Source organism: Chaetura pelagica, unplaced genomic scaffold, assembly GCF_000747805.2.
Source record: "Chaetura pelagica isolate M959 unplaced genomic scaffold, ChaPel_1.0 scaffold222, whole genome shotgun sequence".
Lineage (NCBI taxonomy): Eukaryota > Metazoa > Chordata > Aves > Apodiformes > Apodidae > Chaetura > Chaetura pelagica.
The window spans coordinates 1,675,715-1,698,127 of NW_009952711.1; the positions used below are offsets into that span (position 1 = coordinate 1,675,715).

Genomic DNA, 22,413 nt, shown 5'->3' on the forward strand with positions numbered 1-22,413 from the left:
ACATAAGAGGACAGCATTTTTAAACATTTGTGTTTCTGCTTCATAATTTCTGCAGTTCTACATTTAAATTCCTTTTCCATGTGCTGGAGTCTGCCCTGTGAGAAGCTCACTAAAATTGAGATAATGAAGGATATGATCAGTTTTCTGAGGGTGCTGTGACCTAGAGGCAGGTCTGATTACATCATTTGTTTTGGGTTGAGTCTCAGGAGCTTTATAAAAAGCAGTCCGAAAAGGAAGGAGAAAGACAAGGGAAGAGAAGGGCAATAACTCATTAGCAGAAGCTCTGTATGTGTGCATTCTGCTATTTGCTACCTATTTATAAGGGAGTTTCTTCAGAGTACAGGGAAACCTGTGAACTGTTGGAATATTTTAAGTCTTTCCTTGAGATGTCAGCCAAGAGCTTCAGTATAGTCACAGTTGCTACTGTGCATATTTTCTTCCTAAAGATACAACTCTCAATGCAAGCGCCGTTGAATGGTAAAGTCTTTCAGCTTTCTATTTTATTGTCACTTCTGACTTAGGGCAGTTAATATATGCAGAAAACTGGCATCTTTTAATTATTACTATTTCAATTGCATGCTCAAAGTTGAATATTGTTGCTGCCTGCAGTTGCTTGGAGCTAGTATCCTTATTTCAGTTTCTCAGAATAGGTATTCTGATATATACAGGAAAATGAAATTTGTCCTCTGATTTAGTTTGTGTTACAGACTTCTTGCATGCTCAGTATGCCTTGCTTTGTGATCTTTTGTTTCCCATAGAATAAGAGACATAGAATAGCAGAGACTGGCCCTCCTCAGAGTCTGGAAACATTACACCTTTCCCCCTGCCTTGTTTATTTTTAAACTAGAGAAGAATGCAATCCCTGTGAAGCACTCCATATACTACACCTCATTATCTTAAACAGGACCAGTTTCAGGAGGTCAGCACTCCTCACTCTCATTTCAGGAGTTAATGTTCATCTATTCAAGCTGATTATAATCAATTTTCATCCATTCAAGCTAATTATAATCCACCTACTGTGATTATAGTATATGAGGGAGAATCTCTGTAAAGGGTTGCATGATACGATGTACTCAGCACGTATACTCATGGGATGGAATCCTAGAGGCTCAAGCATAACCCAGAGCAGTCAGCTTTACACAGAGCTCTGCCAAGACAAGCTTTTAGTGGGTTTTTGCATGAGCTACGTAATGGGTGGAATTCAAACTTCTAAGGTCATCTTCTTATTTTGGGCATATTATCCCTGAAAAATGGCTATATTCTCTAGCAGAATCTCCCACCTGGAGGGCAGAGGTTCCTGGACCTTAGTGTTTTCTAGGTGCTTTCTCTGACAACACAGAATGTTTGTAATTTAAAGGATATGTCAAAAATATATGTTTCATTATATGCCGTTAAGGGAATGTCAGAGAATTCTTACCTTAAAATTAGACACCAAGTATCAAGAAATGGCAAGAGCTACAGGATCTGCCAGTCTCTGACATCTTCCCAAATCAGAGACACAGCTAATGTAGATTATCACAAATAAAACCATTCCCACTTACCCAGCTCCCAAGTAACATTGGAAATGTATTAATTCCCTGGACAGGGCCCAGTAAAACACAGATACACAGGCTTTAGGAACCCTCCTGCCATGCATGGGCACGTTACTGCCTCACTCATTAGCACCCACCCAACATTAACCAAGAGGCAAGAGAGTTCTCACAGGTATGGAGCTGTTGATACTTCCCTTCTAGATGTGAATCAGAAACTCTGTTGACTCTCCTCCACTTTGGGAGACTGTGTGACCATCTGCCTCATCCCCATTTCATTATCAAGCAGAGTAAGGGTAATAGCAATGATTTTTACAGCTCTACACGTTCACTCTGACAAAACCAAGAAGACTGCCATTTGTACATCTGTTTATCTCCTGTTCTAAACTGGATGAAATTAGAGGTAAATGTGCCTCAGCCCTGCCTACAGTAGTTGCTATTATTGTGCTCATCAGTGAAGTCATAATAGCAGTGAATTGCAGATCATCAAAATACTCACAAGCTAAGGAAAATTCCACCTAGCAAAAGACTTTACACTTTCATTTCTGTTTGTTTCAATTGACATTAAATGCCAAAAATATTTGAGATCTTTGAAATTCACTGTTTTAAGGTTGTTCCAGATTATAAAGAACATAGTTTCAATACTTTGTACACATTTTAACGGGCAGTAAGAACATAAGCAGAGAGTAGCTATTGTAGTTGAGCCAGTATTTCTTCAAACCCTGCTTAGATGAGGATGTGGTGACTTCTAAAACCTCTTGAGGGTCAGCTGCTATTTTCATGCAAGTTCTACCTACAGAATGCATTGACCAAAGGACTCAGATACCCCCAAAAAGACTTAGTAAGAGATAAACCCCTGCAGACAGAAGGGGAGAGATGAATGAGGTTTCTCATATTGAAATCTAAGACAGTGCATGAATTCTCCTAAGCGAGGAACCTGGGGACTTCAGCCAGAACCACCACACAGACCTCATTTTGAAAATTCCAGTGTAAAAGAACAAGACACACTGGTCCTAACAAACTGGATGCAGAGAGCTTAGTATTCCCAGCACATATCAATTCAAAAGAGCTAAGTGCAGCTGTTTTGCACATCCCTAGAAATTAATCCCAAACATTTTACACAGCATTCTTTGGAGAGGAGCTGGATTTGTGACCACACTTCACAAGAAATGCAGCCAAGAATCATATACTAAGCAGACATGTGCATGCAAGGATCAATATTTGCCTGCATGCATGCACGCACAGGCACACAGAGTGTTTGCAGGAATCGTAATTCAGGACTGTTTTCTAAGCAGAAACAAAATTACATTTGCAGAGAGGAAAGATCTGCATTAGCCTGATAGCCAAAACTGTTCAGGTCTGCCAGGACAAGCACCTGCAATTACACAGCAGGCTAAATGACTGTAAGTAGGTCTCAGGGCCAAAAAAAACATAAATAAAAAGAGCATTCAAAACATTTCCCAAGACATGCAGAGACACTGTCCCAAGTTTAGTTCCTGAAGCAATGGATGAATATTGATCATTTTAACACTCACTCAGGTGCCCAGGATTCTCTGAGTTACATGGGTTTGTGTGTCATACTCTGTTCTTCAAAATCCATCTATTCCTACCTGTTTCCATTGGCAAATCCCAGAGCTGCTGTACAGAAATGACTGTCCATCATTTCTCAGTGTAGCAACTGGCTACAAACTCCTCAACTAGGCATGAGAAGGTTCATTATAACTACACACCTTTTATATTCCTTAATTTCCTAACCAGGAAAAAAATCAGAGATGTACCTACATCCAGAGACCGTGGCGATTCCACAAAAAATTACCCAGCACAGTGGCAAAAGTTTCGCTCCAGGATCTAAGTGACCACAAGAGAGTCAAGCCCTATGGGCAGGATCATAGGGATAATTATAATTTGGGTGAGAAGGGTGCACAATCTTTGAAAGCGTCTTCATTTTGCTCAAGATCTGGGGCTAAAAAGACACATAAAAGTATTGCAAAGTTCAGCAGCAGGATTTAAGTGGCAAATTGTTTCTTTACAGAGTAAGATCAATTTCAGATATTCACAGTAATATTTCCTTTGTTTTTCAACAGGGTCAAAATGGTCTTATATAGGTAAGTACTAACTAATTCATACATACTAAGTTGTGGCTTTGTTCTGTATTTTAAGAAACACAAGCCACTTGTATTCTGGTGAGAACCTAGTGGGTTCACTAACTTTACCTAGGTTTGGATCCCACCTGTTGTCTTGAAATCTTTTATTCATCCATCAGGTTTTGTATCTGGGTGACTGAGAGACAGTTACTGGGTTCTAATTTGCCTTGCAGGATCACAGGAACTTCAGCAAACTAAAACTGGCCCTACAACTCCAGAGGCTCCCCAAAGCCCTCTCATTCCCAACCAGTCTCAGACCAGCAGCACATTTCAGCCTAGTTCTGCAAAGAACATACCTCTCCCTACCCACATGGGTCTTCATTTTTAAGCAGAGTTCTGCAAGTCACCTGTATCGTGTTACAGCTCCCTGAAAATCCCAGCACTGACAAGGCAAGAATAAATAACACTCAGGAAAGCACTGTTGTTTTGTACACTAGTCCTTTAAGTCAGAAACTAACCCAGAAGGATTTGATGGCTGCTGAGGAAGAATTATTTTAGAGATTTCTTTCAATTCATAAATTTTTCTGGCCAGTTATTTCCTCATTCAGAGTAGTGTTTTATATGCCACATGCCCATCAAGAAGTAGGCAATACTGAGAATCTCAGCAAAAAAAATCTTGTTCTTAAGCCTTTGGTGCTGCTTCAAGACAACATAAAGAACCTCTGAGACTGAACTTCCTGCTAGTAACTACTCCCTTTGGCTGTACTCCAGGTTACCTGACTGGCATCACATAAGCAAAGGGACACCTGTCAACTGCATGTCTCTCAGTATTACTCTGGCAGTTTGTGTACATGTACTTTACATTCTCATTAGGAAAAAAAACCTTGACACAGTTTGAATAACAAAAGCTTAGGTTTTCTACCTCAGCAGCAGCCATCAGATGAACCTAACCCTACTGGGTATTAAGAAAAGCAAGACTCACTTTTAGTGCAATCAAAGGATTTTTGCCCTCCTTCCCAGGATAATGCTTTTTTAAATTAGTTACTTCTCCCTTTCTGGGAATTTGGGTTCCAGTGTTTATTTCAGAGTATGTTATTCACAATGCCCAACTTCATCAATTCCTGTTAAGTGCTTCCATACTGCAGTCTGATTTCTACCGTGTGCTGGAAGATGGAGGAAAGATTAAAAAAAACAGATTCTTATTTTTTGCTTTCAACTTTTGATTTTCAAATGTATCTAGAAAAAAAAAAAAAAACAAACACATTTAAAAGCAACTTAAACTAAAGTGGTAATTGAACTCGTATGGAATAGATACTTTCATAAGCCTAGAAAAAAGCAGAGGTAAAACACTGGCCTGCATAGAGAAAAAAGGCAATTAGAGAGACTGCAGTCAGCTGGAAAAGAGTCTCTCTATAGCCTTACTGATCCTGGCTCCTTAGTGCAGCCTACACCTTCCACCATCTACCTTAATCTCTGCAACACTTTGCAATGCCTCTCACGAAAATTAAGTTAACAGGAAGGGAAAGGAAGTCAAACCATTATTATCACAATGCAGACTGATGTCAAGACACAGGATCAAGGGTGGATAAGAAACCCAGGTGCTGATTGTCAGTGAGTTCTATTTGTTCAGTAGGACAACATGTACAACTGAATGTTGATACAGCACTAGAAGCTCATGGCATGGTGGCAAAGTAAGATGGCACTGCATGTGATCAGGCCTTGTCTTTTCAGCACAAGCTTTCCAAAGGAATGCACATCCGGCTTGGCTAAAAATGGAAACTACTACATTAGATACAATAAATACGAAGGCTAAACCTCTCCTCTATTTGACTCTTCCTTAGCCAAACTGCAGCAACGATATTTGTTCTTTCTGATTTTACTACTCTTGTATATAGCCCAAGAAAAAGTGTTTGGAAGAAGCAGCAGAGGCCATTGAGCTGTGGCATGAACACACAGGCCCCTCTGACACAGGGTTCCTTCATGTCCCCTGATAGGCTGCTTCACCTTCTGTAAAATGGACAAAGAAGATGTAGTATATAATGAGAAGTGTTTTCAAAGAATGAAAACATATGTTCTGATGCCACTTATATCATGTGCATGCAGCTTTGGGCAATGTTGCTTTGTGGCTGGTAAGTGTGGGCCTGAAATCCTCTGCCCCAGAAGAGAATTGGTAGAACTGGAGAGAGTGGCTTAAATTCTTTGTATTCTGGCTTTCTGCTTCTATAATGTAAAAGTGCTAGAATGAAGTTAAAGAACAAGAATCACTCCTTGAGAGTGGACAAGCAGCTATGATGGAGAAAAATAGCTTTACAGCCAAGTTGAAAGTAATAGTGCCAAAAAAATGAATGTGCTTTAGCATATAAGACAACAACTTCACACCACAATGAACTGTTGTTAACAGATATCAGTCTGACTGAATTTGCAAACTCTTTAGTTTTACTGTTGCCATATACTCTACTTCAGTAAGTTGCTGAGAACCTGAGCTAAGACCCCTCCACTTCCCCTTAGGAAATGCCAGATTTAGTGAATACACTAGTAAATACCCAAAATTTCTCATACAGCACTTGACTGGATTAGCAGGGACAGCTACAGCCCTTGACAGCATCTCTATCTCACAAGCTTCCCTCTGGACACATATGTTGAAGATACACACACATTGGCTATGTGTACCCAGAATGGTATGACTGAGCTCTGCCTGCAATCAGAGTGAAATGGAAACCAAGAGGTCACATTACTGTGGCAGGAAGGCTGGACTCTCAGCTTTCACTACTAATTCAGCCTTGGGCTGATGGCAGCTATGCAGCTTTCAGCTGGCTGAAAACAGTGCAGAGTGCTCTGCCTGGCTGCAAAAATACCACAGACATTCCCTCTGGTACTGACTCAATGCATTTTACTACATTAGTTTACTTCAGATCAAGATGACTTGGATAGCCTGTGAGAAGCCTGAGCAACATAAGTATTAATTGGTCATCAGAGCAAAAGTCAGTTGGTAACACTAATGTCTCATAGGCCTGTTTTCTTTTTTTAAGTCAGCCAATATACACATTGTGAGAGCAGACACTACTCTTGTTCCTGACAGAACATCTGTCCTGCATCAGCCAGCAGCAATAGGGCTGGGGGCTGACTCAAAGCTTAGCTATGGAAAGCTAAAAGCTGTCAGAGATGATAAAATGGGCACATGCAGCCGTGGTGCTGCGGGGTACTTTGCTCAGCTCACTGTGCAGCTGAGCAGCAAGACTACCCAAAGAATTATTACTACTTTATTTACAGACATCTTTCATAAAATAGACAGGAGGGTACAGCCAGGCTCAGAGTTATTTACAGAGAGGTAGGGGAATACAGTCCTGGACTCTCACATAAAAGCAAGCAGTCCACAAGCAGGATTTGAGAAGCCTGAGTTTGCACTCCCTACAGGAGAGAGTGTTCATGGCTCAATAGGAGCAGGAAGGGTCCAACTTCCACCCCTGCCAACAGCTCTGTACCTTAATGTGCCCACTCTGACAGCTGAAGAGTAGTGTTGGGTGGGCAGGACAGACCCATGGCACAATTATTGCTCTGGTGACACAATCCTGACAGGATCCTCATAGCAGCAAATATACTTTGAGATGCCTGGGTCTTTCTCTTTGTCACAAATACTGTCACAAAAGGAGGAAATTAACTGCTAAGATATTTTCGCAATACTTTTTATGCCAATACCTTTGGGGACTTGTAGTACAGGCCAATCTTAATACATCCACATGCTATTCTTTATTCAGTAGTTATCAGGCAGAGCTTTTGTAAACATAATGTGATTTCCACTGAATTTATCTGAATGTGCTGGCACAGAAAAAGGAAAATCTTGTTCACAATCAATCATTCATTTTCAACAGAGCTAGCTGAGAAATGCCTTCCAGCTGTGTGATTTATCTACCATGGAAATCTCAATTTCACATATGCAAACCCAAGCTGCAGCGAGTTCAGCTCTTTGAGACAGAAGCTTTGAGGCACTGAAATTAGAAAGACTACGTGGCAGAATTCATAGAAAAACCGGTTTTGTACCAAGAGAGGTTTTTTTGTCTAGTTTGGTTGTTGTTTTTAATTGAGCAGGAGTAAAAAGAAAGCAAAAACTGCTGTAGCTTAGAGGCCTGTAAGTGGAGTTGCAGACTTATGTCAGGGAAAGGACAACTGCTAGGAAGATCAAGGTACATAAAGACTGCAACAACTACAGCATTTTATAGAAAAGACAAAAGTTTGCCTTCTGAACTGCTGATGTTTGTGTGGAAGTTCCCAAACTCAGTTGCCAACTCTAAAGGGCATTCCATTCATCCAAACATCATACCAAAAAAGCAAGTGGTACTTCATGACATGGTTTCAACAGACTGGGACTACACTTCTATTTTACATATCAATTAAAAATTACTTATTTAATTACCAAGTTTCCAAACCTATGATACATAATATATTAAAGTCTTCTTGCAAACTCACTATCTCATCCATGCACAGAAACCCCAAACCTTTTAAAATTACTGAAGTCTTTTTATCATAAAGGCTTCTCATAATTTTTTCTGACACTGTTGTAGTCTTAGCTCCCTGGAAACTGTTTCATATCAGTGTCATTGTCTTGCGCATCAAGTTTCAACCTCAAGAAAATATCCTTTCCTGGTATACCCTGATGTCTATTTTCCTAGGAAATATTATTGAGTATGTATATCCCATAGCATGGAATTTAAGCTCTTCTGGATGGATCTATTATTTGCCTTTTTTTAATATGTATACTATACAGTATTCTATTAATGGCAGCATAACATTTACTAGCTTTTAAATATAATTTCAATAACTTCAAGATAGTACCATGAAGAAATGAGAGAAATTAAAGTGGCTGGCACGAAACTGGAGTAAAAGATTTAAGTTAAACTAACATGAAGGCCTGTTTATACTGAAAAGCACTGATTAAGTCTCAGTATCCACACTGCAAACAATGTCATGTGCTACCCTGTCTTGAATAACCTTGAAGAGCTTTAACAAGGAAGTCTGTCTTTGAGCACCAGAACTGAACTTGCCAATTCTGTCACACGTTCACCATCCATATCCTGGGAAACTGTCTTTTATATAAAGCCTCTAATAATATTCTTCTGACTGTTAATTTTCATCCAGAAAATATATGAATTTGCATTGCCACTGATGTCCTGATCTAAGATTAGTTTCTGACATTCATTATTTATGGAAGATGGTAACACACTGGAGAGACTTCAAAGAAGTCACAAGGAATATTACACTTTTGGAAAAGAAGCCTTCTAATCAAAGACTCAAGGAACTCAATCTATTGAGTTTAAGAGAAGTGAGAAACTATGTCCTCTATGTTGTAAGTACTTCAATGAGGAACAAAAGTGTGCTACTAGGAGGCCCCTTCAATTTCTAAGCAAAGGATTAAAATCAATCACTAAACAAAGTGAAAGCTAGACAAACTCTCAGTGAAAATCAAGCTGCCAAGGAGAGTATATTATCCATTGGGCACCTATGAAGTATCTTTCACCTGCAATGCTTAAAGGAAGGGTGTAAGTTCTCTGAAACGTACAGCCTCATTGACGCAGAAATCAATCCCATGGCCTGTGTTATACAGATCAGGCTGGGTGATCCCAAAAGACTTTCCTGCCTTAGAAAGAATCACAATGAATCTTCAGACTCAAGGAGAAACACAAATTGCAAATACCTTTTTTGGTATTTAAATCCAAATGGTCTCAGCTTACAGCTTGTTAACAGCTGCTAGGTATTAATAATTAAATCAAAGGCACAATTAAAAAGCCTTGATATTATCTACTCTTTCTAGATCCTCCCTAGGGGATGAAGAAAAGCTACACCCGAGTTTGAGCAAGTTACTGCAGGTCAAATTATCACAACACTTTCCATCTTTGCAAGTTAGCTTTTCACTGTGGGTTTTGCAATATTGCCAGATACAGCCAGATCACTTGTACAATACGGAGCTCCCCAAAAGTGTAATGCCAACAGCAGTTGAGACTGTAAAAAAATCTAGGGACAGTATTAAAGTGTCTTTATGTGAGATTTTTTTATGGCATTTGACCCTTTGCTATCTAATAGTACATGAGAGGATGAAATTAAGGTTTTTTTTAAAAAGTCTTTAAAATTCAGAATAGGCTCCCTTTCAAAATTTTGGATGAAGGCTGGAACAGAGGAGGTTTTATATTAATTGCAGAGTTAATGCTTGACAAATGTGTGTCTCTCTGTCAATTTAAACAGGTCCTGATGGGGAAAAGGCCTGGCCAAAGAAATACCCATTTTGTGGAGGAGTATTCCAATCACCAATAGATTTCCACAAGGATATTCTCCAGTATGATTCTAATCTCTTGCCTTTAGAATTCATAGGCTATGATGTGCCATCCACTGAGCAGTTTACACTGACCAATAATGGTCATTCAGGTAAGGCAGCTCAATGACAGCATGGGATTGTGAAGGAAAGAGGGCTGCAGTTCATTTTTTTTTTATTTCATAAAATTAAGCCGTGATTATGAAGTCTTCACATCAGCATGGCTACATCTAGAGAACAGGGAAATCTGGGAAGTGCTAAGAACAGATGGATTCACAGTAAGCTGAATTCACTGTGGTTTTTAAATAAACTCGAGGCATGTATGAAGTAATTCCTGAGCTTTTCTTATGAATTTGGTAGGACTGCTCCAAAACAGAAACAGATTATGTGATTATTTTTAAAAGAGATAAATTGATAAAACATGGCTGCAAAGGGTGTCTGACATTCCAGTCTAAACAAAGCCACTTGGGGCAGGGGGAGAAGCTAAAACACCATTCTGTTCTTTGACTTGAGACAGAAACGCCTTTAGTGATAAATAAAAGAGAGACAAAAACAATTAGAAATAGTGTATAAATGTGCCCTCCACTGTAGGACTAAATCAAAGTGTAGCACAGTAGGCAAAAACAGAAAAGATGCAGTCTTGTAAGGTCTAAGGTCTACTATATTGACAAAATATACAATACCAGCGAGATAATCCCACCATTTTTTGTTCCTTTCTGAAACATTTAAAAACTGAAATAAGACCAGTTTAAAGGCCCTCCTTTTTTGTATCCTCCTCTATTACATAAGCATCAAAAGAACCTGTGGTATAAAATGTCCTCTGCTGTTCTCTGGCATGCTTAATTAAAAGATGCCCAACAAGCAAACACCTCTCTTTTACTCACTCTTTCAGTGGGGTAAAGCTGCAACATAGGAAATCATAAACCAATTCTTCACTAATTCTTCTCTTCAGTTGGTTCCTGTTTTTTCTCTTTTCTCCATCAAAACCAGATTGTTTTAGACTAGGAATGGCTGGAACACTCTTTTCTTGTGAACCTTCTTTTCCTAGGAGCCTTTCTTGGGTGCTGTCACAGTTGAATGTATTAGGCTGATGTGACAGGCAATAGAGAAGGAACCATTGTCATTGTGGACTTTAACAGTGCCAGTTGGAGAAAAAAAAAGTAAGACTGACATGTCCCTCACATAAGAGGCACACAGGTAAAAACCAATTCCTTGTGGAGCCTATCTCACTAACATTGTCAGATCTTGCTCCTAAAATAAGACATTCAACTACTTCCTAATGAAAGCCAAGAGAAAAATATATATCCCCTTCAGTAAAAATGAGAATCCACTTCTAAGGTCAGTGCCCTCCTAGAAAGCTGGGGATATGCAACCTACTCTAGAAACCTCACTCAGATAATTGCTCTGAGTAATGAAAATATAGCCTCTGTTAGAGTGAATCATTACACCATCTGCTGCTATCTTCTCTTGTGGCTAGAGAGGAAATCAGTAGAATGCCTAGTATTGTGGTATTGGTCATTCCTACAGATAATTCATGTGCTTCACCAGCCAGCTAATCCAGATGCAATTACCTGCTTCAGCTAGGCTGAGAACAGTACAGCTCAAAAAAAGCTCTTTAACACTAGCATAATAGTATATAGGTTGGCAACTGTTCCTTCATTAACATTTTGAGCCTTTGTTTCTCCTGTAAAACAGGTCTGGGACACTTCAGAAACAAAGCATTTTCACACTGGAAAATAGTAAAAATAAATTGCAAAAAACCCAGTGTGCTCTTTACATAAACTGTTGCTTAGAGAAGCACCAAACTGCTCAGGTGAACAACTCAGTGTCTGCTGAGCTGAGGATTACTACTGTAACTTCTACACACTCACACAAAAATAACCCAGCCTGTCCTCCACAGTGTAGAGCATTACTAAACAGAAGAGAGGATAATGCACAGAAAGATCTCCCTCCAGTATGTCAACAGAGGAAATGCTAATTCTTAAGGCCTATGATCGTCTTGCTGCTTGACATCAATGCTCTAGGCTTTGGGAAGAGCAGGGAGATGGGGAAGTTTATTTGGTTTTGCCATATGCTCCCAAAAAAAGATTAAGAGGCAGAAGAGTTCAACATAACAAGAGTTTAAAAATACCATGAGAAATATTAATTTATTAAGCCATTTTCAGCCATTACATAAGGGGACTGAAAGAAGGCACATGAGCACATGAAGTTTGGCTTCAATGTATCAATAACTGTCTCTTAAGTAAGACTGAGAATTTTGCATTCATCAGAGAGAAAGCAAAAGGAGAAGAAAGATTTCCATTAGCAGCAAATCTCATATTCAGTTCCTTCAGTTTAAGAAAACGGAAAAAGCATGTATTCTAAATTCTCCTGAATTGCCTAGAAGGGGTTAAAGACAACTAAAATGTTTATGTCCTACCACAGAGATGGATTTGATTTAAGAATCTGCTTTGTTTATGCTCCATACGTAATACACTTAAGACATGGTAATTTATTTGCCCTGTGCCTGGAAGCTGTGTTATCATTTGCTCTCATCTGGTTTTGGTCTGCTTACAGTGAAAATGTATCTGTCACCTACTATGTACATCAGAAACCTCCCGTTTGAATACACTGCATCTCAGCTTCACCTACACTGGGGAAACAAAAACAAGTCAGAAGGCTCAGAGCACACAGTCAGTGGGAGGCACTTTGCTGCAGAGGTAAGACAAGCTCAGAGAAGTGCAAGAATAAAGACAGTTGGGCAGGTCCCACTGTTTCAAAGTGTGATCTCTAACTTTGGGATATAACTGTAAAAGGCTGCATGGTTCTAATCAAGGTATTTATGATTTAGATATGCACCAAAAAAAATGCACTGTGTACCACAAGAAGGATGGACTCCAGTGTACTTTTATGAATGTGCCACAAGTCAGAGAGTTCAGAATTTAGTTTCTAAACTCAGGGCTGCCACTAGGTCACTTGAGTAATTTCAAGCAAATTGCTAGCTATTTCACACCTTGGTTCTTCTCTGTAAAGCAGGTATGTCTTTTAGGTGCACAGCACTGCCTCTCTGTCTACCTTTACTCACTTTCTTCCATCCATTGAAGAGCTATTTTTTATCTTTTCTAATCTAAAATTATGGCTTTGGGAATAGATTTTGAAAAGCAGTACCAGTCAGATATTTACCCCAAAATTATTAAAAGATAAACCAATCAGAATAATTTGCTTACATAACAGCACTTTAAGGAATCTGTTTCTTCTCTAGTTACATTTAACACTGGGCTCTACATTCTAAACATCAGAGAGTCCCAAGAGTTATAAGGTGTTAATTTTTCAGAAAAATTCTAGTACTACAGTCAAGATGCCTTGAAGCTGAACTGATTGTACCCCTTTCCCTCCCCATTATGTACAGCAAGGGTCATGACTCAGCTCCAGTGGGGCTGGCAGTAGGAGTTCCAGGACTTTTTGTTAAAAAGATCTTAGCACTACACCCAGAAATCACTGCAGGGTCCCATTGTATTGTCGTAGCCTGAGGTGACTGCAGTGGCCCTTTTTAACTGTGAAACAGAAATGGAACATGCCCCAGGCATTACCATAATACAGTATCTCCTTCTTTGTAGCTGCATATTGTACACTATAACTCTGAGAAATATCCAGATATAACAGCAGCAATGGACAAAGCAGATGGACTGGCAGTTCTGGCTGTTCTTCTTGAGGTAGGACACAGGGCTTTTCTTTTTGTTTGTTTGTTTAGAATATGCTTTCAATTATTAACTCATCAGAGACCTTTAACATACAAAATTACCTAGACTATTTAATGATGCTGTAGCTGAATAAAGGTTCTTCACTTTCACAAAAAAAGGGCAAGACTCCAGCAGCATATACATAAATGGGGACAAATATTGAGAAAAGAGCAATTCTGAATATTTGCTCATGTTTTTCAGTAAACTGATTTCAGCTGTGTTAAATCCATGTTTGCATTCATTTCCAAACTAGGGATCTGTAGAGTTTATCAAACAACAGACAACAGTGAATTTCAAGAACTACTTTTTGTAGCATGAAGCAGTTTTAAGACAGCAGAGAGTCTTTGGCCACTATATGTAATTAGGGTTTGACCACAGTCTTAGCGTCACAAACTTCCCAGATTCTTTGAATCACAGATTACAGTAAACAAGTAAATTTAGTGCCCTTTTAAGATGACAGAAGGACAGCCCCACACACAAGCAATTAAAGATAATAATGATCGGATACAAACAAATTGTAGAAGCTTGCACATACATTTCTCATTTTTCTTGAGGATTAAAACTCCTCAATATGATAACCATAAAGATGATTTTTAAATATGAGAATTTTATGCAGCAGAAAAAAAACTGAAAATGCCCAGGTTTTCTCATTTCCATCAAAAAAGTGACAACTTTCTAGTTAGCAGGCAAAGTTCTAATTCTCATTAATATTATCCAAGCTCACTTCTTGGCAGCTCTAAGACTTTGAGAATATTTTTGTGTTAAATTTCAGTTTATTTGGAAGTTGAAGCTGTGAAAAGTGTCAGAGTATTGCACATAATGCTAGGAAATAATACTGGGATTCTGGTTATTTCTAAAAGATGGTGTTTAAAAATCAAATAAAGGAACAATAGAGATTAGGTCTTTGAAAAACTTTTAGACAGCTGGTGGCTATTACAGTTGATCTAAGGACACCAGTTTACCATGTCTAGTTGTCAGAGGAGCTGCTAAGCAGCAGCTCTAAAGAATTAATAAAAAAGGCATTGATTATTAGACTTAAAAGCTGCTGGTTAAGAGTTGAAAAACATGGTCTTAATTGATAATTGAGTTACAGCCCTTGCCAGAAGGTTGAGTTATAGCCCTTGCCAGTGGCCTTGCAGTACCCAACAGTGTCATTCTTTATCTTTCTGGACTGTGAGAAGCAGCAGACTAAAAAAAATACTTGTGGCTGGAAAAATGTGGCTTTGACTAGAAATTAGTAGATGATCTGAGAAGCCAGTCAGTTGGGAACTTATGCCTGCAATGTTCTCAGGGAAAATGGACTCCTTTCATTTGCACAGCATGCTTAACAGGCAAGGGCTATAAGGCCTTTCAAGTGCACACAGGAGGTCTATGCTGCAGCTGTTAAGACAGCATTATGACAAAGTACCTCCAACAGCACTGAAGTAAGAGCATTTCAGGGGCTCTGAGGATAGTGTTATGTTTTTAGTAAAAAATTCTTATGCCATTCTAATATATGAATATGTGGGCAGTGGAGACACTTGCCTGATAACACTGTCTGCTGTGTGCAGAATCAAAGACTCATATTCAGCCTACAGTGGTTTGCACAGTTCTTAATAGTCTCCTTATTACAGATTGGACCCTTCAATCCATCCTATGACAAGATCTTCAGGCACTTCCGGAATGTGAAATACAAGGGTGAGTGGCTACAAGCCTGCACTGGATTGAGAATGGCTGAGAATATCAGATGTCACCTGAAAGGGACTGAATCAGTCCAGAAGTCCCAGGCAAACCTGTCTGGAAGTGTGAAAGACTTACAAATGCAGGGCCTTTCTGTGAGAGAGTACGGCCAGCGTGCACTACGTATTTCACATCTGGGCCCTGTTTCTTGCACATGGTGTTTTCTGGTCAATATGGCCACAGCTTAACTTACAGAATTCTGATCTAAGGCAGGATTTGTACCTAGGAAACCTAAAAAGCTGTATTCCTTATTAAACTGGGATAATCTCTGTTAAAATTTTTCTTTTTCTAGTGGTATGACTGAAAGCATCATACTTACCGAAAAGCAGATTCACTTCACTACCTGTGCAGTAATGATGCAGCATCTAACATGAATCCCCTATTTTAGATCAGGTGGTCCAAGTCCCGGGTTTCAACATTGGAGAACTGCTGCCCAGCAGACTGGATGAGTACTATCGCTACGAAGGATCCCTGACCACTCCTCCTTGCTACCCTAGTGTTCTCTGGACAGTCTTCCGACACCCCGTTAAAATTTCACAAGAACAGGCAAGTTTAAAGACAGCCCGTGCTTTTCTGAGCGGTGTCTGATAGACAACACTAAATGCATTTTCTCATTTCCTGGATTTCTCTTACATTCCTATAACACTGAAAGATGACTATTGCTATAACCCTTCAAGTGGGAAGAACAGTACAGAACCAACAGAAATCCACATCCTATTCTGTTTGTGGTCAGCATTTTTTCAGTTGACCAGAATAAATGAAGAACAGGCAACTGCATAGCAACTGGCATAGTATCAGCTTAAAAAATCACAGTCAAGTGAGACTATTTCTGTTTTCACTATGTACTTACTCCCTACTTTGAGTTTTTTATGAGTCACTTCCAGATCATTTTTGTTCAGTCAACCTTATTCACTAAGTATTTTAGTGCTACTTTGATTCTGACAGACTTAGATGTGCTTTTCCTGTATTCTGGGAGCTGAACAGGGTGCTTCTCTTTATAGTTACTGGCACTGGAAACAGCCATGTATTGCACAGAAAGTGATGACCCAGAACCCCTGGAAATGGTCGATAACTTTCGAAACATTCAAGAGTTTCATGAAAGACTAGTTTTTATCTCCTTCCGTGAAGGTAAGCTGCATGAAAGCTTCTATGCAAAGGAACAGTGCACAGTGACTTGTGTAAACTTGAAATACTGAAGGGGCAGTCCTGCTGCACTACAAATAAATAGCAGTCTTATTTTCCTACAGTTCACTCTGTTTCCTTGTCTTCTCTTACTGCACTGTTGCACGGGCAACTGTATGAGAATAAGGTATTCAAAGAGTATATAAGAAGTTTTTTTCCACAATGGGTATCAGCCAAGCCCTGCAACCCTTCTGATCAAAGGCAAGAAGATAAAACAAGGAAGACATGTTTGGCCTTGTCATGCTTAGCAGAAATATTTGCTGCCACTCCAAACAGTTGTCTACAGCTGAGCTGTTTCAGTCAGTGAAAGTACTTGAGCTGGTCTTGTCTTACTAGTGACATTTGCCAAGTGTCAGCAACATCAGAATTATTTTTATGCAGACCACACATTTAAAGGGAATCACAACTTTGCCTTTTAGGGAGACTGTTTTTGGGAAATTACCTAGAGTCATAAGATATTCTTGACAAATTCAAATTTGACAAATAAAAATAATTCATAACACTGGATTGTAAGATTCACTGTTACAAGAGAAAAAAAAAAAGCCAACTTAGGAGGATGAACTGATTTAAAAGCTTCGTAGTGTTACACAATGACAATAGGTTGGGGGGGGCAGTTTTTGCAGAAAAACCTGCATCTGTGATGAGAAGCTTAGCTGTGCCCTACAATAAAGCATTTGAGTACACTGTTTGTGCAAAATGTATTGTTCCAGCTTTTGTGCTGTCTTGCAAACAAATACTCTTAAGCAGCTGTGAAGCTGGCACATACAGGGAAGGCATATGAATCTAGGCAAGCCACTACACTATTTGAAACTGAGAGTAAAAGATTTTTAAAAGACAAAGCAGACCACAAAAAATATTGGCAAAGGAGTAAACTTTCAAATTAATAAAACATGTTAGCACATCATTTCAACTCTGCCTGCTAGTTTCTTCACTATTTAGATTAAAGAAAGGGGAACACAGGAGTTGTCTATATTTGGAAATTTCACACAATAACCACTGCAGGGAACAGTTCTCCCTGCAGTAGCTGTTCCTGCCATTCCCCTCTGCAGACAGCCTCTTTCATAATGTATCTTTTCTAATATAAAGATATAAAGGAGAAAAGTGTAAACTAGAGATCATCCGAGAAAAATCCTAGACAAAACGTTTATCTGAAATCAAAGATTATATAAATTTGTGACCAAAACTTGGCTGGTCTTTTTGTCAGATTAGCTGCACTGAAACTCCCAACCAGAGCATTACGGAGCATCAGCAGAGTTTGGCCCTGATTTGCTGTCAAAGGTATCTTACCATATTTCCAACTGCTGGCAGCATATAGTTAAATATTTAAGTCTAAACTAGTTTAGTTTTGTTATATCTTTCTTCTATTTAAAGCTAAAATTTCTGCTCTTGAATTTCTGCTGAGTGAAGTTATGCTGTTCAATTGCCTGTTTTCTCATTTTAAATTGTTTATAGTTAGGAGCTCAGTTTCAAGGTCAGACTAAAACAAATACTGAGTACTGTTGGTTACCAAGAATTGCATTACTCTGCATAGCTCACATGTTAACAAAAAATAAGATTTTTCCCTTTCTGAAGGATCAATAATACCTTTCTGCTAAGCATGAAGAGTCTCTGAGAGCCCTGTTCTCTGCAGTAAGCATTAGCCTTAATCTTACTGCTTCAGAGTCAAGAGTAAGTAACAGAGCAACCTCCCTTTCAATTCATAAGAAAATTGATTTGTTTGTATTATGTTGGTAACAAGCAGAAACCTTGTTTCTTGACTATTAAACGCTGCATTAGACAGAATTCTTTATGTGACTACATAGAACTCACATGTAGGGCACACACAAGTCATGCTGGTTCTGTGCCTTGATTTCTCATTGTATACTATATGAAGCCATAGTCATAATATTCTATCTTAATGCCTCTTACAAAGTGTCTATGCTACCACTTGCAGAGTACAATGATTATAGAAGAATGCCACAACAATCTAATTTTAAAATTAAAATTACACTAGAAGTTCTCTCTTGTTGCTAGATTCTAACCAAAACATAGAAGAAAATTTCAAGTTTACCAAATCATCAATAATCCTTAATACCCCATGTTTAATATACAAACTGGTATTAGTTACATAAACAATATTTTGAGTAAACTATAAGTTGGCTAAACACTGAAAAAGAGAAAGAACTAGAGTATGTCAGTCCTTTTTATTCTTTTGTTACGTGACCAACTAGAAATGCTCCTTTCCCTCGTGGCACTCTTACATGATCAGGAAGAGGGTTAAAACTTTCTTCCTAAATCTCCAATCTCAAACACTAGCTGCCACCTAGAGAACTAGTTGAGTCCAAAATGGCTATTTTACTAATTCCCTTTACATGTCTGCTGAAACAAGCTTATGTACAATGATTTTAAACCACAGAATCAGGATTTGCAAGACAGCTCCCAGGTTTCTGAGACAGTAAGGCTTCCTCTGCAGGGTCTTAAAACCATGCACAATCTACTTTATCCATGCCACTGCAGGAACACTTCTGAAGCAACAGAAGTTCTGAAGCTAGCAGATACCTTATGTTTAAGACTGGTTCCCCATGGAATTCTAGAGATCCAATGCTTAGTTCTTCTAACGTCACAATTTGTCAAGATTCAATACCTGGTGGACTTGGCAAGGGTATGTTGCTGATTGATAACCACATCTATGAGCCAGTGATTTTCTGAGTTAGACTGGTCAGTCAGAAATCAGAAACGCAATTTTCTATCTGTTTCTTAAGCTGATATTTCACCAGCTGACTGCCATCTCTCTGTGTTCTAGTCTAGTGGGAGATGTTTTTGCCCATGGTTCCAACCATGCAGGTTGGAACTAGATGATCTGTCAGGTCCCTTCCAACACAAACCATTACGTGATTCTGTGATTCCATGTAAATCACACTCAGTACTTTAAAAGGTAGAGAGTTACAATCCATGATGCCAGTAACTGAAAATCAGGTACTGTGCGTTCCATCCAGGAATCTCTAAACACTTCACAGAAATAATGTAAGCACTGTTATTTCCATCCATGGGGGAAAATTTGACCCAGATGTGACTATTTCAAAAATGTTGCTGTGAACCAGAGTCAAACCCAAGAATAACATTTGGCTCTCCCCTCTACTAAGTCACATTGTTTAGCTCCCCTGCAGAGCTGACACCAGCTATAAAAGCATTTTCAATGTATCTTTTAAGTTGGCATAACTTACCAGAGCTGAATTGTATTGCTTATTGCCTATCCTGCTGTTCTCACCCAAGAACTGGTCTCTATGGCTACAAGAGGCATTGCTCAGTTCTACTTTAATAGAAACCCCATTCAGTCTAAGTACATTTAATTACAACATTAGTGAACCATAGAAAAATGTACTAACCATTTTTAAAAAGGTATTCATCACCCCTGTAATTTCACATTCCACCTACTACGGTCACAAAGGCTCCCTCACAGGTGCAGCACCTCACCTCAAGAGGAAAAAAAAAAAACTACAAAAAGGAGAACTAAAAAGGTTCCTGACAAAGGACAATTAAAGTGCACCTGATTGCTGGCTGCAATTGCTCAGCCTGATGCCACCTGCACCACAGGTAGGAACAGAGCACACTTATTAAGAAGGGAAGGAGAGGCCATGTAGAGAATTACGTCTTGGGCCAGGCAACCACAGAAATCTGTGAAAGAAATCCTGTTGTGCACACCCTAAAGCAAACCTAAAGGGTTTCAGAGGTGCTTTTATGCTTTTTCAGTGTCAAAACCGAAGGCTGCCATCCTCACCGAGCACAGCCGCCACAAGATGGGGCCACTAAACTGTGTTTTGTATCGAAAAGGCAAATGACGTGTTCTGTCACCCAATAATTAAAGTCATTAAATTAAAGTTGATGCCAATAATTAAAGTCTAAATTCATGCTCACTATTAACAAGTACTGCATTTCAAAATCTCTCTAATCTTAGAGCATTATTCGCCAAAACTCAAACACGTTTATAATGTATTTTGCTTGCCAGCAATCTATTCCACTAAAATCAGCTTCACATTCATGCAGCTGAAATTTATTACCATGTTCAAACCTTTCACTGCCACAAGTTAAACAGGAATTGGTGTCTAGTTTTGATTAAAGCCCCATGCTGAAATACTAATTAAATTTTGCAAGAAGGACTTCTTATCAAACAGAAATGCCCACTCCCCTTCTCTTCAAACTACAAGCTCTTTTCCTACAATTATCTATGTGGTGTTAACATTGTTGTCCATTTGATGCACCTTTACTGTAACATTTCCCTTCTTTAAAATGCAGTTTTTCTTCAGCCCCATGGATTGCAAACTTCTTCAATTCAGTTGGACTTAAAACTAATAAAGCATCTAATGGGTTAAATGAGATAAGGTTAAGCTCCAGGTTTTACATTTCTGTTTCCTCAACAGCTGCTTTAATAAGAGGAAGTATTGAGATGGCATATGTTAAACCTGTCAGCTTCACTCTGAAAGGGTTCTGGTGTTGCTTAGAGAGAAACAGTCATTTGATAAAATGGAAAAAAAAAAGTGTAAACAAATTATAAAAATGCAGTTAAGAAGAGTGCTCACCTTCAGGATCTTTGGGAAGGCCAAAATAAAAACAATTTAATGCTAAAAATACATATGAAGGTTATTATCAAAGATGGCATTATAATGATGCTTAGCATCTCATCTTCATACTAATATCCTGAATTCATTCTTACCTCCCTAGATGCCTTTAAGTAACATTCTCAATAGCAAAGCATTTCACTCTTCAGCTGTCCACATTCAATGGTGTTCTTCTGCCTTAAAAAAAAAACCAACACATTAAATTTAATATCTTTATTTGCATGTATTTAGTTCTTCGGTTTTGCTTTTGCTCTCATAGCATTGAAGTCCAATGAGTTTCTGACCTGCTGTGCCTATATGTTGGCTTTGTGACTTCAGCAGGTGTCTAAATTCACAACACTGTGAACTGTGGATCCAGCTGTGGGATCAGGCTATCCCAGTACACGTTATGCAAAGTTAACCATTCCATAATTGCAAAGTGCTATGACCAAGCTGTAGAAAATTTGCAGATGCAGAATGCAAACGTTTTGACAGATTAGAGACTAACCTTCTCCTCTAAAGTAAATTGCATTAACTGGTTTGTATGCTTCCCCTCTTCTCCTAGGTTTTGTTGTTTCTGTTGTCGTAGCCTGCATTCTGGGAGTTCTCATCATTCTTGCTCTAGCCTTCTGCCTACTGAAGAGGAAAAGGTAATGTGTCCAGCTGCCACATCATAGGAAAAGAAGTCAAACCATTTATTTCTTCTGACACAAAGAAGTGCTTATGAGTCTGAAACCTTGGACATTTTTTATAGTGGTAGTGTTTGATCTTTTATAATATACCATCTCTTCCTATAAACCTTGATTTGTAACTGCAGATGTTATTTCTCCTGTTACCTATCCCAAAGACATCATTTAAGGGGAAGAAATCTGTCCTGACAGGAGCATTTAGCCAGATTGCTTGCCACCAAAGCCTAATTCTGGGAAAAAAAACCCTAAGATTACAAACCTTCCTACAGCCAGATCCCTTTGCAATCAGTGTTGACTCTGCCACACAGAATGTGTTCTCCTGAAACTTGTAACAATAAGCTACTGTGACATTTCCAATAATACAGAGAAAAATTCTCTCTTACATGCATAATGGACCATTTTAAGTAACCAGTGGTGCTTTTCCTTCACTGGAATTGCAATTATTTAATACATTTGTTTTCTTTTAGCTGCAAAAAGGGAGGCAAAGACAAGAGAGGAGTCATCTACAAACCAGGCACATACAAGGAGGAGGAGGAAGACATCTCCAAACTTTGATACCCTGCTCTACCACAAAAGCACCTTCTCATTGATAGCACTGATTTATTTTGCATTGGTG

At 38.9% G+C, this 22,413-nt stretch overlaps 1 protein-coding gene across 1 annotated transcript; it reads left to right on the forward strand.

The window, feature by feature from the left end:
• Positions 1-242: 242 nt before the first annotated feature.
• CA12 (carbonic anhydrase XII) lies at positions 243-22,352 on the forward strand. The gene is made up of 10 exons (XM_009994376.1): positions 243-477; positions 3,614-3,634; positions 9,848-10,027; positions 12,471-12,613; positions 13,511-13,606; positions 15,247-15,310; positions 15,741-15,898; positions 16,354-16,480; positions 21,674-21,758; positions 22,265-22,352. Exons 1-10 carry the CDS (start codon positions 288-290, stop codon positions 22,350-22,352), a joined length of 1,152 nt encoding a protein of 383 aa, XP_009992678.1. The 5' UTR covers positions 243-287.
• Positions 22,353-22,413: the final 61 nt, after the last annotated feature.

Bases quoted from the DNA above. Each gene is read 5' to 3' on its own strand.
- CA12 (XM_009994376.1), top strand. From the start codon at position 288: ATGTGTGCATTCTGCTATTTGCTACCTATTTATAAGGGAGTTTCTTCA. The intron at 15,311-15,740 runs GTGAGTGGCTAC...CCCCTATTTTAG, and splicing joins CCGGAATGTGAAATACAAGG to ATCAGGTGGTCCAAGTCCCG. The intron at 15,899-16,353 runs GCAAGTTTAAAG...TTCTCTTTATAG, and splicing joins TTAAAATTTCACAAGAACAG to TTACTGGCACTGGAAACAGC.